General features: G+C 38.9%; 1 protein-coding gene across 2 annotated transcripts in view; it reads left to right on the top strand.

The window, feature by feature from the left end:
* rabgap1l (RAB GTPase activating protein 1 like) overlaps positions 1-18,888 on the top strand; it is a 94,012-nt gene that overhangs the window by 69,181 nt on the left and 5,943 nt on the right. For both annotated transcript variants that reach the window (XM_011474036.3, XM_011474035.3), the window contains exons 18-20: positions 4,787-4,828; positions 9,487-9,615; positions 16,649-16,741. In XM_011474036.3, coding sequence (XP_011472338.1) covers positions 4,787-4,828; positions 9,487-9,615; positions 16,649-16,741 — 264 coding nt within the window. The remainder of the gene's footprint in view (positions 1-4,786; positions 4,829-9,486; positions 9,616-16,648; positions 16,742-18,888) is intronic.

The following is an 18,888-nucleotide window of genomic DNA, read 5'->3' as shown; positions in this document are numbered from 1 at the left end:
ACCCCAGTGGCCACCCCAGTAGCCACTATAAGCTGTGGTAGCATCAGTTGTGCGTTTCATCCCAAATGCACAGCCAGCAAGCGGCAAGTCGCTCTGATCACCTAAACCGGCCCTCACCCCCTCCCCTCCCTGCTGCCTTTGAGTGCGCAGACATCTACAGAGGAGCCGCTGGACGCAGAATGAATAAGACGCGTGGTTCACTTCCGCGTTCGAACCCTCAGATCCTCCGGGCCGGTCAGATAAAAGAACCAGTCTCAGTCACTAAAGATGAACTTTCTTTATTACTTTTTCCTTAAGTCCAAAACGGCGACTGACCGCGCGTGTATGCGCTCCACACACTCACACGCGCTATCCCCCCTCTCTTCCTGCATCGCGCGAGCAACGGTTTCAGCACGCAAACACACGCGTGCGCGCGAGAACGCACGCACGCACACACAATCACACATCCCAAAATGCTAAGTTTCTTTTCCTGTTAAATATTTTCCGTGGGTCTTTAACAATCTGTTTACTGTACTTTAGATCTGTATAGATAGATAGATAGATGGATGGATGGATGGATGGATGGATGGATGGATGGATGGATGGATAGATGGATAGATGGATAGATGGATAGATAGATAGATAGATGACTTTATTAATCCCACAATGGGGAAATTTCATTTATCTGTGGCAGCAACACGACATTCAGAAATAATCTGTATACTATAACATCAATAAAGGATATCACAAATGACATTTATATTAAATAGTTAAAAATATCACTGAAAATTATTATGAAAAATTATTATCAAAAATTAGATTCTTATTAAATAAAGAAATAAATATTAAATTTTAAATAAATACAGCTGCAAAGGTGTAAAAAACATGCGGTCTGCAAAACATGTAAACCCAGTGTGCAAATACTTGGTGCAAATACGCCACATCATCAGCGGCGGTGGATGTGTCATTACTTCTTATTAATAAGTAAAAAAAAGGACGTCCCTGTCACAAGCCACTCATTTTCATGGCACTATTTAAGCACTGGTTGTTGTGTTACCGCAACATTTTGATGTGTTTTTGTTTCCACAGAGTTACCTATAGTCATTAGTTGATGCTTGTGTCTGTCCATTTTCAGAGAATGAAGAGAAATTCAACATATATTCTTATTTTAAGAATAAAAGTGCAGCAGAAGGAGTGAAAGAGATGGTAGGGGAGCAACAGAGGAGTAGTGAGGAGGAGGAGGAAGATGAGACAGAGCAGCATGAATGACAGAAGAGAATAAGGAAGACAAAGATGAGACGGCATCAGAGGAGGGACAGTCAGCATCATTGGTCAGAGAAACAAGGCAGAACTCAGCATAAGCAGGGGCTCCACCTGTTCCTGGACCAACTGGTGAAGTTAGAATTATGTTACCCTAATAATAAAAATGTTTCATGATTATTAGTCTGAATAGAAATGTCAACAGATATAATTAATAATTAGAAGGATATTTTTATTATTATTTCAGAACGACAGATTTCATTTTTTGTTTATTATAGATATCTCTCAGTCAAGAGCCGAACACCCCAAGCAGACACACCAAAGCATTAAATATAAACAAAAAAAAAATATATATAAATCAGTAGTAGTATCTACTAATGGTATCTACTAGTATCTATTAGTTATTATACTAGTAGTATCTACTATAAGTTCATGTTCTACAAAATATCAGTAGGCATTTATCTTTCTGTTGGTTTTCTAAAGGTTGTTTTACTACGTTTGGTAGAATGAATTTTAAAAATATAGCTCATGGTTTTTGTGTGCCACCCCAAGATTTAATGTGGCCCCCCACTGGCCACCCCCATGAAAAATTTCTGGAGGCGCCACTGGATGTTGATGATCGATGACCAGCTCCATTTTTGAAAGAATTCTACCTTTTCAGCCTTTTTTGTTTAAAACTTTCGCACAGTCCTGTATATTCGCCATCAAGGTGTACATTTTGAAAGATTGAAATATTCTTTTCAAACTTTATTTGTTCAGTTTGCTTAAAAAATAAAATAAAATGAGTCTAAAGTTTTTTTTAATGTCTTTGCCGGTACATATTTCCAAGTAGTCTAAAGGTGCATTCACAGCGGGCGCGTCAGATCCGTCAAATGTCATTTTAAAGTCGATGTACAGACGTGATCTGTGGGTGGCGCAATTTGAGCATCGGGTGCGGCAAGTCAATCAATCAGGGACTCTGCTTTGAGCCCGCAGTATTTTCAGTGACTCATCAAAGGGTTAAAAAAAATCCAATATAGCCGCTTGATGCAAGGGTATTTGTCCTAAACTTCCATCCATTTTCTTAACCTCCAGGCTGGGACGGCGGGGTTGCTGGTGGCTGTCCCGGATAATGTTGGGGGAAGGCGGGATGCACCCTGGACAGGTCGCCAGCGATCGAGCCTGCCATGATGGCACCCGTGGTCCAGCCGGACCCTGGGCGGCAGCGTTCACTAGCTCCAGTTCCCTGGACTCTTTGACAGGCTTGCGATCTGTCCAGGGTGTACCCCACCTTCGCCCAACAGTAACCAGGACAGTCTCTGCAACTCAGCTTAGTGTGGCCCGCGGGCAGTTGGCTGCCCGGCAGACGGAGAGCGGATGCTCCATGGGCTTATGATGTTAATCTTATTTTCATCCAGACAATAATAAAAAAGACCCCCCAGTTTTATTTTTAGTTTCCCTCCAGCGGGTTTAAGCTCAAACTGGGCCACAGACGGAAGGAGGTGACGTTTAAAATGGCCATAACCCAGGCGCAGCTCGTGGTGCAGGAGTGAAGAACACCGGGAGAGACTGGTGAACCCAGACACGGCGACGTGCTTGCAGGCACCTCTGTATAGCTTTCCAAAAGATATAAAGCCAAGCTACTCGCTCAGCATCGTCCATGTTTCCATAATGTGGCAACGAATGAGGTCCAAAGGCGAGGCAGCGAGCAGTAAATTTGACGAGCCTAACACGTCCGGTAGACAAAGCATTTTTTTTTGTTTTTGGAAAGAGCTGCTTTGGTAGATTGTGCATGCTTTGACCCACTTTTATGCAGAATCTTTTTACCCACTTTCTCAGCGCACACACATTTATTCTGAATTCTCCTCACCATGGATGTTTGTTATGTTTCAATGATTTTGAATGCCATGGCACACATGCACCTCATTCTTTGTCCCTGTCGTGTCTCGGTACGGCAGCACCATCTTCAGGTCTGCGAGGTTAGGTGTGTGGAGGCTGAGAACACCCACGCACACACACACCCACCTCCTCTTTTCAATTTCTCCCGGTATTTTTAGAGCTGTCCCGATATTTTTAGCTCTGTGTTGCCATGTGAACTGGTTGTCCCAGAGACCAAGGGAAGGGGGTATTCCCTTGCAGAACTGCATCAGCTTTCCATTTTCCGTCTTTGCTTTTTGAAATTCGAAGAATCTTGTTCTTGAAAAACAATGAAAGCCACAATTTCCAAGGATGTACATCATTTATTTTAGACGACATTTAGCCCATTAAAATACTCCATATAGTCAAATGAGCAGTTAAGTTGATTTTACCATGGTAGTAGTAATCATACATAAAAACAAGCCAAAAAAACAAATTTTTGTAAGCATTTTTCTAACTTTTAGGGAAAAGAAAGGTAAAGTTAAAACATTAGATGTTTATTTTAGTCTTCATTATAAAAAGCTGTATTTTGGACAGAAAAGTTTTCATCTATTTCAGTAAAGTAGTTTTGCAGTGAATTTGGTAAACTAGTTTATTTATTTTTCTTTTATTGTTTTTTTTTTTTTTTTTTATAGGTTTTTGTCTGTATCTGTGTTTTTAGGTTACTTACACTTTCTGCTATAAGATGAGTTTAGTTGTGGGTCAGTTGTGTAATAAAACAGCCTCAGAGGAGATTCCTTCATTATAACTGAGGTTAGATTTACTTGAATGTTCTGAGATCTTTTTAACCAGTTGACCTGAGTTTGCTATTCTCATTTTGAGTCTCTTAATAAGTTCATCAAGTTAACACCTATTTAATAACAAGTAAGATTTCATAATTAATGTGTATAATAGTATGGCAAACTTTATAAATAAAGCACTAATTCACAGCCAAGACATTTCAAGTATTTTTACAAAATAATGTAGAAACAAAACAAATAGTTTCTACAAAACTATTATAATTATTTAGTTCAAATGAAGAATAAATTGTTTGAAATGCATTTTGTGAATATTCTTTCTAAGTGATCAGTAGATTGCATAACCATTTTTTATGCTTGATGTTTGGCTGTATCTAGAAAGGACTCAGAACCACTCTACAGTAAGACTGACCATCTGCTTGAAGCAGTTCAGGTCAGAGAGGACGAGAAAAAGATGAAAATACAAAAACACAGCAGCATCTGTTATAAAACATAGAGAGGGACAAATAAATGGCTGCTCCAGTGACATAAATATTCATAAAGAGTAACAGAGGCAGATTTTGGAGAAGCACAGGCTGTGAGGTAGACGGCTTTCCTCAAATCCCTTTGCTTGGGGTTGTATGCGTTGTGGTTTGACAGAAGCCAGTTTGTTTTAGATGTATAAATGTATCAGGAAATTTCTTAAATGGACCTTGTTGAGACTGAAACTGAATGTAGAGGCACACATTTAAAAAAAACAAAACTGAAATGACTGACTCATCCTGAGCCATGTATTTAAAATAACTGAACCAAGTATGTCAAGGTTGTTCCCATTAAGAATAATAAAAAAGTAGTGTTTTAGTACATAATTGGAATATAATATACTAGTATATTTTTTTAACAAGGAATTTATTCTTTTTGTTGTTCTTCTTTAGGGACTGAACATCATTTTCAATGTTGCCCTGGCTCTGCTCAAGGTAAGAACCACATGTATTCTTTGACTGTAACCATTTTGTTATATTATATATAAATATTTCACATTTCCCAAATGTTTTTGAAAACATGTAAAAAAAATAATGAAAAAAAAAATGTTATGAGAACAGTCATCCAGGGTGCATACAGAGAATTATGTTTACTGAGGTGTTCAATCCAAATCCCATTCCAATTATCTTTTGATCTACCGCATAGTTAAAGTGTCGCCAGTCGTCTTTAAATTTTGATTATGCCGCTTTTAGCCAAAAACAGGACATCATTTATGCGGCGGTGCAGGAGTCTGAGAAATTTGCCTCAGACTTGTGGGCGGGACTGTTGGTGTGGAACTAAGCTTCCACATATTTCCCGTCATTCCTTTGTTTACACTCTCTCCCGGTAGCTCACTGCCCCTTAGTGGTGCAACAAAAATAGCGAGCAACTTCTGAGCTATCAAGCTGTACAGTTATGAGCCAGATGCCAGCTCAGAGGAATAAAATGAAGACGTTAATGTATCTATTTGTCCGCAAGTGGATAAATCAGAATGGAGCTGAGCAGTGTTTTTTTTAAACTGCATTTTTTTCATCTGCTTCTGATTTATCCCATATTGAATAAAAAAAATAGCCGGAAATTCAGTTTCAATCTTAAATTCTTCTGTATATGTCCTCCATTATGAGATAAATGCTACAAGAAGATTTTAAAAATACCAACAACACAATTTTCATTGTAGTGGGTCCTTAAACAGCTTCTGTTTATTTGATATTTGGCACCTCCTAGTGGTCAGATCACTAACCACTTCTGGAAAAGAGAAAAATGATTCACTAGGTTTATGTAGGCTGTTGTCGAATTTGTCCCTTAAGTATCCAACTGTGTCCACTGAAAGAATATGGATTTCAGTGAATTGAAATGCTGTGTTTGTAAAGATGCTTTAGGGAAATTCTACACCAAAAAAGTACAGTCTTATTTTTTTTATGAATGTCTGTAATATATTTTGGGTTTATGGAAACATTTTAAATATAACTCGTACAGCACTTTTCACACCTAAATCAGTACTCTATCCATCCATGTCAATTGTGAGGTAATCAGGGAAAGCATTCATTAAAAAAACACAATTGTTTAAGAAAAAATGTATTATCAGACAGGCATGTCATGGAAAGGACAACATTGGAAACAGAAATACCTTAATGCATGACTGTTTTGGTGATTTTCTGTGAATGCTGTTTAGATAAAACATCTGGTTGTGAAATTTCTCTACTTTTGATCGTTTCAGTTAACTTGTCATCATTGTACTAAACAGCAGGACCGGGCCTTCCTTTTGTTTGGAATGTAGGAAAAAGAGCTGTTTTATGATCATAAAGTCCAAAAATAGTGGATCAGACATTATTTTAATCTCATAATTACAACAACAATCAATGAGAAAAGAGGAGTTTTACTTTAATTTAAGCAAAAATTCCATGTTGAAGTTAAGTAGGTAGAGCTGGGTTTCAAACAAACAATAATTCAAACATATCTTAGATAATTGACATTCAACTGATCCATGAACACATTTTACTTTTAAAGTAAACTTTTATTTGGGGAAAACTTTTTGCTTTTTTGATTATATTAATTATAATTAGTAGTGAATAGAAATGTAAATATAAACAGTTTACATTGACCTTGTTGTTACCTACAGAAATCCTTCTTGAAAATTAGGCATTGCTAACATTAGAGAGCACCTCCTTATAAATCTGATGATGCAGCCACCAAAGGATTTCAACTGTAAGATCCTCAGTAATTCTACAAACGTACACATGCAATTGTTGCAGTAAAATGTATATTTAATCAAAACTCTAAATTACATAAATACTCAAATCTAAACAGTCTTGGTCTAAATTTTTGCCATTTACTAATATATCTTAGATAGGAATTTGAGGACACAGTGGTTAGAAACGAGAGCAAATGTGGAAGATGGAGAGGGGAGGGGGTTCATTGTCTGCTTGCTATTGGCCAGCAATGACGGCATTCTCCCGTGAGGCTCCCCCCTCCTCCTCCATCTTTTTCGCACTCCTCTCTGTTTAACATCACCCCTCCCTCCATCTGTGCTCGCTTTCCTTCCTCTGTGGCTCAGCACCTGACTTCTAGATCACAACTGGAGCTAAAGCTTCACCGTTAGCAGTCTGAACCTGGAGGAGCAGAACTGTCTCTTTTTTTTCCTCTCCTTTTTTCCTTTTAAGGATTCCTGCATGGAACATCTTCCTTTCTTCACTACCTAATTTTATGTCTTTTTTGTTGTTATTCTTTCCTCCTCTTTATTGGCTGGATATTTATTTCTCTTACTTGCTACTTCTGTTTACCACCCAGACCTCTGCAATGGAGCCGCCCCTGCTCACTGTTAGCTATTAGCTTTTAGCACATATGCAATAGAGGTATAGAAAAGTATTTAAAGGGAAGCATTTTGGTTTGTTTGCTTTGCCTCGCCGCAGTTTCTGTCCAGTAATAATTTTCTTTACTGTGTTTGCCAAAATGTGCTGCATGCAAACGGTCATCTGTTTAGTCTGAGTGACTCTGAAGCAGAAATGACTTCCTGTCTGATGGAACTGGCCGGTCATCTGAAAACCAGAGCTGATGCTTAGCTGCTCCTGCTGACAGAGATCCACTGGAGGAGGAGACGCTGAAGTCCATGCTGGATTGGAGTGGACTTTTTCTGCTTCGAGTTCTGTGGATGTGTGTGGGGTTCACATGACAGGACTGCATTGGCCAAGTCTGGGAAACAAATGCAGAGGCATCCCAGTTTCCATCTTTAGTGACTCAAAGACTTCCGGATCCATCAAAGTAACGGAGCCCATCTTCTGCTTCAGGCTCAGAAGCGTCATACACCAAGTGTCATTACAGCACATCCACTCTGCTGGAGGACGGCTCACCCAGGATTTTTCCAGCGTATAAAAAGAGCTACATTTACATTTAAGGCATTTTTACATTTCAAAGACGGCTAATTTCCTCTCAGCTATACATCAAGGGCCACGGTCCCTTTTTAAAAGAGGCTACAAAAACTCCTGGCAGCTTTGATGTGCTACCTGAGGCACTGAACCCGACCAAATAGGTCACTCTGAGATTTTTTTCCCTTCTCGGTGTCTTTCTGGACTAATGGAAATGGAGGAATAAAAAGGTGGAGTGTTTATACATTGCTGCAGTTTGCCAGAACAGCAGCCCACGTGTTGCGCAGCCTTGTTGCTAGGCAACAACATCCTGGATTCGAATTGGTTTGGGTATGGCAAAGGAAGATGAGAGCTGGTGTGACAGGATTCCAAAGTGAGTCTGGCAGGTAGCCGAAGGACTCAGCACTATAATATAGAGCGAGATGTTGGCTCTTGATTTTCTGAGTGTGATCTCGTCACACCAGGGCGTTGTTTCGGCCCTCTGACAGTGGTACAAGCTGAGCTGCCTTCCAAAATATCCCCTTCACTTGCTGAAACTGTGTGCAGCCCATATTTCCTGGACCAGATTCCCGCTTGGGGCTTTGTCTGCAAAGGTGCTGTGTACATCTACTTAATTTTTGGCCAGCTGGCATCTTGAAGGAGCTGCTATAGAAGGACAGCCAATCATTCAGCAGAACTCGACTCGTTTGGCCGCATTGATGTCAAACATTACAGCCTGGCTGAGCTGACTGCAGGCCACAGTGTAGTCTGCTACGACTCTTCGGCCGACACCCGCTCAACAACAGACACAAAACTGCCACGTTCAGACGACACGCTGGAGTCATCTGCCACCCTGGCCCCTGAACGGGACCAGCCCTCTTCCTTGCCCTGTCCCACCCCACCTCCATCTCCCCCACATACCCCTCCATCCCCGCCTCCCAGCATTCCGGCCCTGAGCCCACAGCTGCCTCTCCCAGCAGCACAGAGAGCACTGGAGGATGGAGATGGAACAGCTGAAGAGAGCACCAATGGCAGCCAAGCCTCAGCAGACTCTTTCGGCAGAGTAATGGACCTCCTTGGGATGGGACACCGGCTGTTTGTCCCCAAGCTGCTGGCGGTGAGAGGAAGGGGCATAGTTTAAGTTCCTGGATGAAGCAACTGAGCTTTCAGAAGTAGTTTCGTGTTTTGTAGACTGCTACATTTATTTTTGTTACCAAAGACCGATAATTTGAAAGTCTGGACGTTCGTCTTTCAAATCATCTGATTGTTGATTGCATGTGTTGAAATGAGAATGAACATGATATGTGATGCTTCCCTTCATCTAAAATTTTCCTCCCCTGTTTAAGTTGTCGCTTCAAGAGAGGGAAGAAATTCTGAAGAAAATTGGGTGTCATGTCTTGTGTGACTGACCTTTGAAACCACAAGGTGGCGGTATTTTTCTCTCCTTCAAGCTTGGTTCTTGGATTGTAAACTTTCTTTAAAACGAGGATGTGTCTCAACTTTGACACTAAGAGTATTTTACAATATTTTTAGCAACTGCATTCATGAAAAGGTTAGAGCATTTCACAGAGAAACCCATTTTTTGGGTGATGTTTTTTTATTTTTTTTATTTATTTAGTAAAAAAAGTGTGCTGTGAAAGTGATAGCACTTTTTTTTAATTAAAAAGAATGTATATATAGGTTGATTCTCATGCATTTCTAAAACATGCAAAGTTCCTGCTAAATCCTCTTTTCTGGCTCTTCTCCGTCTCTCCTCCTGTCTCTCCCTCCAGACCTCCAAAGAGGACCTCCTGCAGGCCGACTTTGAGGGGGCTCTCAAGTTCTTTCGGGTCCAGCTGCCCAAACGATACAGAGCTGCAGAAAATGCTCGAAGACTTATGGAACAAGCGTGCAACATTAAGGTAAGAGAGAACTTCCTTGCATAAACCAGTGACTCGAGGTTGTGTAATAAATTGCATGTTTTTCTCATATCGAAAGTTGGTTACAACTGTACAATAATTATGAGAACATTTCATACACACGGAAAAATAACAAGTGTACAAACTCAAATGAGATGGAACAAACTAACGAGAAATTCCTTTCCTGCTATCTACTCTGAGATAGGACGGGTTTAGCTTCACTGAGTGGGATTGTCGTATAAGCAATTTTTTTCTACTGCAGTGTACTTCATAGAGAGAAGCAGATAAAAAAATCCTCTTCTTTCATGATTTTCAAGCATCCCTGAACTAATATTTACATTCTGGAATAAGAAAGCTCAACAGAGAGGGCTGGAAAAAAAAAAGTATTTAACTTATATTGTTTGTAGTAACATTTATGATTTTACCAAATCGTTTTTTTACCTATTTTACTTGCATATCAGCAATCTTTATAGAAACATTTGTAAGAAAAATCCAAGTAAGACATGGATCAGCTTAAGGTAAGCCTGCCACACCTCTATTCTAACAACTGTATTTTTATTTCAATTCCCTGGCATTATCATCTCCTGCTGACCTCAAAGTCTGCTGGTATTTAGGGAATTTGCTGATGCACATTGTATCAGAATGTACGCGCGTGTGTGTGCGCACGGATATGTCAGCATGCTGTGGTGTGATACAGGAAGGAAACGGCTGACCAAGAAAGATGGAAGCGATAATGATTCTCCCTCCACCCTGTCAGGGTTTCTCTGCAGTTTGTGCTTTCTGTATGAACCACATTTCGCTGTATCTGCATTTAGTTCAAATTTTAGAACAATCTGGGATTTCTGTCTTTACGAAATGAAAAAGTGAGGCTTTTGTTAAGAACCACGTGGGAAGGTCACTGGTCTTGTAACGCTGTCAGAGGGCAGAAAGTATTCCCTGGTGTGATGGCGGCTTGTTCCACCCATATTTGATGTGTTTTAGTCCATAAAACGGAGCTCCGTACAGGATGTCCTGCATCCTGACTCACTCCTATCTTTGGTTATTTGAACACACTCTGGTTCTGTTGCAAAACCTTGCAGCACTTCAGTCTGCTAACACAAATGCAGACATTTGCAAGCATAACCATGCAAATCCAACACTGATCACAACTGCTGCAGCAGCAGCACTCCCCTTTTCTCATAAAGTTTAAAGAACTTTACAGGAGACGGGTCTGTACATCTTACCATTCTGGCAACAGTAAAAACTGAAGTCTTTTGGATATATTTTCAGTTTTGTTGAGGATTTCTTTTTCATAAATCATCAACTTGCAGGATTCTTCAGTGTCACAGGTGGCAGAAGCTCTAAGCTGATTCAGTGTAGCTTTACCCAGACTGTGTAGGAGGAAAATGTGTGCAGACAGGTGGCGTCAGCTAAATGATTTTGCTTGATGGTATTAAATCAATTTAACGTTCCCTACAGATTATAGTCTTTTCGAAGTTTCTTTAGACTGTAGCATTGTAATTGTAATCATTTTGTATTAAATTGTTTTTTAGTCAACTTTTGGTTAAAAAGAAACTTACTAACCTGCTGACATGAACAAAGACTGTTCCTGTGTTTTTGCAATTTAAACAAATAGGTTATTCATTTGATGATTTACAGAGGTGTTGCTAATAGTTTTTAGTTTTTGTCTTTGGTCATTTTGAAAGCATCATTACATTTTATTTAAAAAAAAAAAACTGTTTCCTTTTTGCTTATATTATTTTTTTATTATTGTTTTTTTTTTGTTTTCTTGAAGAAAGACGTTTGCCCTTTTTTCCCTCAAAGGTGAAACTGGCAAACAAAAAAATAGAAAACCTATTTTTAGATTTTGATTTGCACATCAAAGCTACAAGTGACTAACAAACTTTCCAATGGTTTCTCTTTGAAGACTTAAAATAGAATATCTTTTGTGGATGAAAGTATTAAATATAAAAAGTCACAGAAAATAGTATAAAAGTGATTAAAGTTGTGAAGAAAATCTTTAAAGAAAGCACCTAGGTTGTTTTTTTCTTCTATTTTTAGTGCTGCCAGCTCACCCACGTTTGTGTGTTTGCTTCAGAACTCCACACAAAACAGTGAATCCAACCTTGACATGCCACATCTTAGTTCACATGATTCTACAAAGCATCATGACTTGCATGATCTTGACTGTCTCAACATCTCGTCATCCCCATCATCTTCTTTAAACATTTCCCTGCAACATTTCTGTAGCAAACCCATCAATTCTGCAAATATTAACTTTGGTCATTTTCTTCAGCTAATTAAAAATAGGTTTATGTGTAGACACCACTGATAGATAATGAAAAAGGAGCTTTTTCAGAGCATATTTTTGTCTTCATTCCCCGACTTTTGCACATTTCTCTGTCTATGTTTTTAATCGGATCAGCTGCACTCTATAAGCTGCTTAAAACAGCCAAGGAATTCACTGCCACCCTGGCTTGATGAACACAACGGAAAGTTGCTCAGGCTTTCTGAGGATTATGGTGAGGAGTATTTGAATATTTTTAGTCCTTAAACATCCACTGGACCAAAGTGAAGGCAAAGTAGTTCAGAAGAAGAAGTAGAAGGGTTACATGTTTTTGTGGTGCTTAAAGTCCCACTACCATCATGGGAGTTTGTGGCCTGGCGATTGTAGATTTTACACAACAAACAGCTTTTTTTTTTCATCTGCTCTTGATTCACAATGATTTGAATGAAGAGATACTTAGAATATGCTATTTTAGGCCTACCGTAATTTCCTTTATATATGTAATCCGTCATCAGAAAAATACCACAAGAACATGTTTAAAACACTTAAGACACAATTTTAATTGGAGTGGGTCTTTAGAAAATGACAATTTGATGCAGTTCCTGTCTAAGTCCTCCATTAGAGAAGCTCAAAGATCACAAACGTTTGCAAAAATATATTTTCTTAATGTTCGAGGAAATTGTACTGAATAAGAGAGATGCATCAAAGTGGTTGCATAAAATCAACCCGTTCACTGCATTAACTGCCTAATGTTGCTCTCACTTCCTGGGTTTGACCATTTTCACGATGCGTAACTGTCAATTCAGTGTGGTTGTTTCAACAACTTCCTTCCTTTCTCTCTCCTCTAATATGCTCACTAATGCGCGCTCTCTTAGAGCATCGCTACAAAAACAAGCTTTGTTCTTAATTTTTAACAGCAGCAGGAAACAGAAACACTGAAAGTATGATTCACACGGTGTGAGAGCCTCAAAGACCTGGAGGGAAACAAATGAAAGCAAGCCGTGAGCAGACAGTCCGCGCTTTGCTGGAAAGGAAGAAACGGCTCACTCATCCTCCTTTGTCACACACTTCTAGCATTACAGAGAGGAACAAACAGGTGTGTTGTTCAGCCCTCTCACTCCCCACTCTGCTGCTACTCCTCCTCCTCAGTGGGAGGGGCTCGGCTCCTGCGGGACTCTTGAAGGCGCTCAGCCGCCTCATCCACTTTCAGAGAGAAACACAGCCAAGCAGCCCTTCTTTCCTTTGCGTTTGCATCACGGTGCCTCCATCTTTTCACCGCCTTCTTGCTGCCTGGAGGAGACAAGAGTCAAAATGATGCAAGAGGTGTCCATCGTGGTGGCATATGACGCTCATGTAATCGACCGTCCGGGGGAGGAGGACACCTTGGCTTGTCTGGTTGCTCATTCCAGACCACTCCGAAATCTCAGACCAGTGGTAGGTCTGCTCCGTTCTCTCTCGGTGCTCCTTTTAACCTCGTTTCTCCTGTAGTTTCTTTCTTATCTGATTTAGCTGCTTTTCTGCGTTTTTTCCCTCGCTTTAATCTTTTGATGACTCTGTCTCTCCTTCTTTTAGTTTTAATCACAAGCAGTGGTGGAAAACACTCCTTCATCAGAAAGAAAGTGTCTTTCCGTTTGATTTCCTGTGTTCACGCATAGATTTGTGGGTAGGTTTGACATTCGAGGTTTCAGAGCTTTTCGAGTCAGTCACGCAGAGCTCGTTTGTGGCTTTGTGTCAAAGACTGATAAATGTATCATTGGGGAATAACTGTGTGTGTGCACGTACATTCTTCACTTAAATGGTTAATTTAATTCTGTGGCTCCGTTTTTCCCGAAGGTCCAGCTGGTGTCCTTATTCCAATATTCAAAGTATTTGAAGGCTGTTTTTTTAACAGCAGAGCGCCATCCTCTTCTCTCACTCATTCACTTCAGTTTATTTGTAAAAAAAAAAAAAAAAATCAAAACTAAAAAGAACTAGACAAAGCAAACAAAGTCTTAGTTTTAAACTTTTAAAAATGCTTTAGAGTCTGACTTGACTGTTTAGTCATGACATGTTCGCTGAGCATAATACAGAAAGTCATAATGCAGTTACAAAAGTAAGCACAGCTACTCACACAGAGGTACTTCCTTAGTAGTACCTCCACTGTTATCTTAGCTTGGAGGTTTGGGACCAATTCAATTTTCTGCTTCAGGAACTCAGGTCAGTTGTATTAATTTGGACCTCATACCATTTCCAGCAGTACCACACAGCTTTAATTGGCTTTTCCACAAAAAGCACAACCTTTCATCCTCACACATGTAACAATAAGTAGAAAGGTACTCAAGGCTTTTTTCAGAACAATGAGATTAGGATGGAAGGTTTAGAAAAAATGAAGATGAACATTTTTTTTAAAAGTCCTAACAATAAGAATGTTTTTAATGAATTTCTTATAACTAGTCACATTAGTGGTGTGAACTAGTGTTCATATGTGCAGGGAAGATGTGTGGAGTTACTGAGTTCGGCCACTTTGATGCTATTTTAATGTTTAAGTGTTAAATATAGATAAATGTGTGGTCTGCTATTATCCTGTCACTGGAGAATATGCACCCTAGTACCATGACCATTAGAAAATACAAAATTATACTAGACATGTTGATAATTTTGCTGTCAGTTATCTAAAAACCTTACACAATTGCACTGATTCGCTGTATTTGGGTATTATATTCTGGGAAAGGACACTAACTGTATAAAGCTGTACTTTCTCTGGGGGAAAAGCATCCTGAAGATTTAAATGATGTTTGAACAAAATCGTGGGAATGTTGGAATTTAGTACCTGGGTGATTATAAAAATACATTTATGTGGAAATCCTAAATCAGAACTGAAAGCTTAGGAAATGCAATATCATGTGGGGATTTTTTTTAGGGATTTTAGTCGAGACAGGTCACTCCAATACGATAAAAACGCGCTCAGAAAAATTATTTTCCATTTGAAATTAACCTTTTACACTTTAAGCCATTAGAGAAGTAACACAGAGGTCCAAAACAAACACAGCAGTGTAACTAGTTTCATTGCTCAAAAACCAAAAAAATGGAGAAGTAGCTTAAAAGTGAAAATCATCAGTGGGTTTTGAAGAGCGGGATATGATGTTTAAAAAATGGCCTCTTTCTCATCTTACAGGTAAACTGGCTTTGTTTTGGTTTCCATTCCATTCTGCAATGTTTGTGTGCTGTAGGGACATGAGGGAGCAGCAGGTCGTAGAGCAGCAGCCGCTCCTCCCGTCATTATTCAACTCAAAGCCATCAGTCCATTTATTTATCATAATTTGGTTCTGGCAAAAAAAGATATATATTTTATTTTCATAACCCTTAACAGCCCAATTTTTGGATGTTACATGCTAACAATTTTATAATATATATATTTATCTTAAAAAGATGTACATGAGAGATATGAAAAAAGTATGATGTAGGCATTTATGCAAATGTTTGCTCATCATTTTTACAAACCCAAGTGGAGGAAGGTTATTTTACATAGAGATATAGTGGTATGTCAAAAAAGAAAACTTCCTTCCTGCAGCAGCACTATTCCGTTTAGCAGAACACTTTATCTTCAGTGTTGTTTAACAGCTTCAGTATTAACCAGAGTGGAGACCAAACAGCTGCTTCTTCCCACACTGATAACAGGAAAGATCTGAATTCAGCTCATTTGGGTTGCAAAAATGACTTTAGGCTCATTCCTTCAATAGCTCTGGGTTAATTAAGTTTAGGGTTACCTCAAAGGTCAATCCTGGTCGATCTTTTGAATAAGTCCTAATTTTTAATCAGATTTTTTAAATGTTATATTCTCTTTCTTAGATAGTTTATTTCTAAATTATTTGCATTCCGGTTTTTAGCTATATTTTTTTCAGTCATTCTAACCTTGTTAGACCAACATCTTTAAAAAGCTTTCTAAAAAAATGTAAATATGTTTAAAAAAAAACAACTCTTTACATTTATTAGTATGTTCTCAATTATTTGGCATTTTACGAGAACTGTTAAGTCATGAAATGTAAAGCCATGTGTAAACGTGTGTTTTTTATTGCTTCTGTTGTGTTGGAAAGAAAAAAAATGACTAAATTTTTCAGCTTTTAGAGAAACTTAAGAAAAAACCATGAAAAAACCTTCACATGCTGATCTCAGTGACTGAGGTTCACCTGGGATTCCCAACCCTGCTGGTGGACACCATAGCAACGTTGTTTCCACACAAAGGAGATTACGTTACCACCCACTTAAAATTAGAACGCACAGTTGTTGATTGTGGAAATGCTTCCTGGTTCATGACACTTTGGCTCAAATGCAAATTACAGGGATGTTTCTTGTCTTAAAGAGAATTAAGGAAATGTTCTACAGCCTCACAAAGTTGAAGGACTTGGTTCCTCTTGTTTGCAACTGTTTTTTTCCCCATTGGACAGGTTTATTACTACAAGATGTCATGTTGTCTAAAGTAGCCCTGATAGGTCATTTAAGGCTTCAAAATGTTTGTGATCCTCACTGCCTGCACTTGTCTTTTCTCTTTTTAGAAGATTTCATGAAAAACGTTGTTGTCTGACGGGTTTTTCTTTTTCCACATTTTTTTTCCAAGGCTTTGGTTCAACATTTCTCCGTTTATTCCTTTTTTTTTTTAACCCACCTAGGAGAAATCAGCAAATATCTCTCTGGTTGAATTAACTTCATTTCAGTGACGGAGAAGACTGCACTGTAAACGTTACTAAGAACACCTGAGTGAACACAAATCCATGTCGTCTGTAACTGTTCCAGGTTCCAACCAAAAAACTGAAGAAGTTTGAGAAGGAATATCTGTCACTGAGAGAGAGCCAGCTGCAACAGGAAGACCCCATCGATCGATACCAGGTACAGCAGACACTCTCACATTCATTTCCCTGGTTTCATTAAAGAATTACTTATAGAATTCTGAGATGAAATTAGGTTTTATGTGATATGATAGTCTCACAGGCTAAGACAGTTTCTGTCTTTTTTTAGCACAGCTGAAAAAGCTGACTCTATTTCTGTCGTTTATATTGCTTCTGTATCAAAAAGTAGAAACCTAATGCTTTTGTCAAACATCATCTGAATATTTTATCTTGAAATGTGACTAATATCGCTGCGTAGACTTTTGATATCTTTTATAAAAACCTATTTCTGGCTGGGTGTGTTTGGCAGGTTCAGCTGTAGTTTCTTTGTATCTTGTTTGGGTTTAAAAGCCATGGAGTTATTTTAGGATCGAGACACCAGAATGTACACCCCATTTATTCAATTACTCATTTTAATTGACTGTTTTTTGTTTTGTTGTTTAAGATATAACTTCTTACAACTCCCCAAGATTCTCAGTTTTGTTTCTTTTTTAAAATAAAATGTATTTTCCACTCATTTAAATGTGACCCTTTGCAGTTAATTCATCACATTTCATAGAAATTTTTCTTCCAAGTTTTCACCAGTGCTTTTTAAACCCAAAACCCCCAAATTTTTAAAAACGAATCGTGCAGGTGAATTTCCTCTGAATTACTTTCACACACTCAAACTGCAGTGTATGATCAGCTGATCTCTAGTCTGCAGGGTATGAAATGTTAGAACTCCTCTGCTTCTTTTCTTTTTTTTTTTTCCTTCCACACAATAAAGCTCCTATGCTCTCTAATCAGACTGAACTTCTGCGTCACTAAAGGGATTCAGTTGTTGCATTCACCTATATTAAAGTAATTCAAAAGTTGGACTCTCACATAAAGACCACAAATCTCCAAAGGGGGATTGTCTTTAGTGAGTCTTCAGAAAACATGTTGTGTAACGATGACCTTTACTTTTGTCATGCTGGAGGTTGTTGGCACATTGCTGGATATTTACTGAATTAAGTTTATGCCTGTCTAGTGGAGCTGAGCCATGGATAAACATTTGTAATAGTGCAGCTTAACTTGAAGGAAGAAGGAAGGAAGTAAGACGTTTACTGTTGATAATTTAGTAGATAATGTTTGACTTGACGCAGCTGCCCTACCAACACTGAGGAGTGTCCGCTAGAGTTTTCGGCTTCTTGTTAGAATCAAGTCTCTTCGGTTTCAGCTTCATTCTCTTGGTTCTGTTGTTCGACAAATCCTCCCATTTTTCACGCATGATTAGGAGGATAAAGTGACGCTTTAAAAAACTTGAACGAAGCTGTGAGGGAAGAGAGACAGGAAAGTGTCAGCAGAAAAGTGAAACCGTGACGCTGAATCATGTGTTGAAGTTCAGGCGCTGCTGTGGATCACTTCGTATGAGGGTCTTGTTGTTTCTGCAGGCAGATGCTCGGTAAGCTGCGCTTACTTATTTTGACGCCATTAGTGGACTAAGATTGTCAAATAAATAAGCTGGATAGAATTAAACAAATGATAAGAAGTCTCTGATTTAATGTCAAGAAATAAGTTGCCATGGTGCCAAAAGACGGTTACAACTTAAACTATTGCGACAATTATTTCGAAAATCTATTTCCAAACTTGGTCGTGAAGAAAAGCCCAGCGAATGATGAAGTTGAAGACATCAAGAGATCACTAAATTTCCTGGCGGAGGAAGTGAGAGCCATTAAGATCCAGCAGAAACACAGACTGGTTGCAATGGAAGTGCTGAAGGAAGTGAAACAGAACGAACAAAAAGACAACAAAATCACCCAACTCAAGACATAAGATGTATTTGAACTGAAATACCGAAGCAAAGGAAGCCTGATCACCACCAAAGTGGTTGTACTTGATTTGATTTCATTTATTGTTTTTTTTCTAGCTTTAAATAAAAGTTATCATTTCATTAAATAATGGTTGCAAGAGGAAATACTTGTTTGGACTACTCTGGATACTTGTTTGGATACTTAAACGGGTTTGCATGTACTATGAAGTAGGTGGTGGTGTACGTCAAGGTCAGATGACCACAGACGACCACAATAGCCATGAATGCATGGTCATCATGTGAGTCTACTTACCGGTAAATTAGCAGTCATATGACTCCACTAGTAGATTTCAACGGGGACTTTAACATCCGCTTCA

This window comes from Oryzias latipes, chromosome 4, assembly GCF_002234675.1.
Source record: "Oryzias latipes chromosome 4, ASM223467v1".
NCBI lineage: Eukaryota > Metazoa > Chordata > Actinopteri > Beloniformes > Adrianichthyidae > Oryzias > Oryzias latipes.
This window is presented reverse-complemented; position numbering and strand designations above follow the sequence as displayed.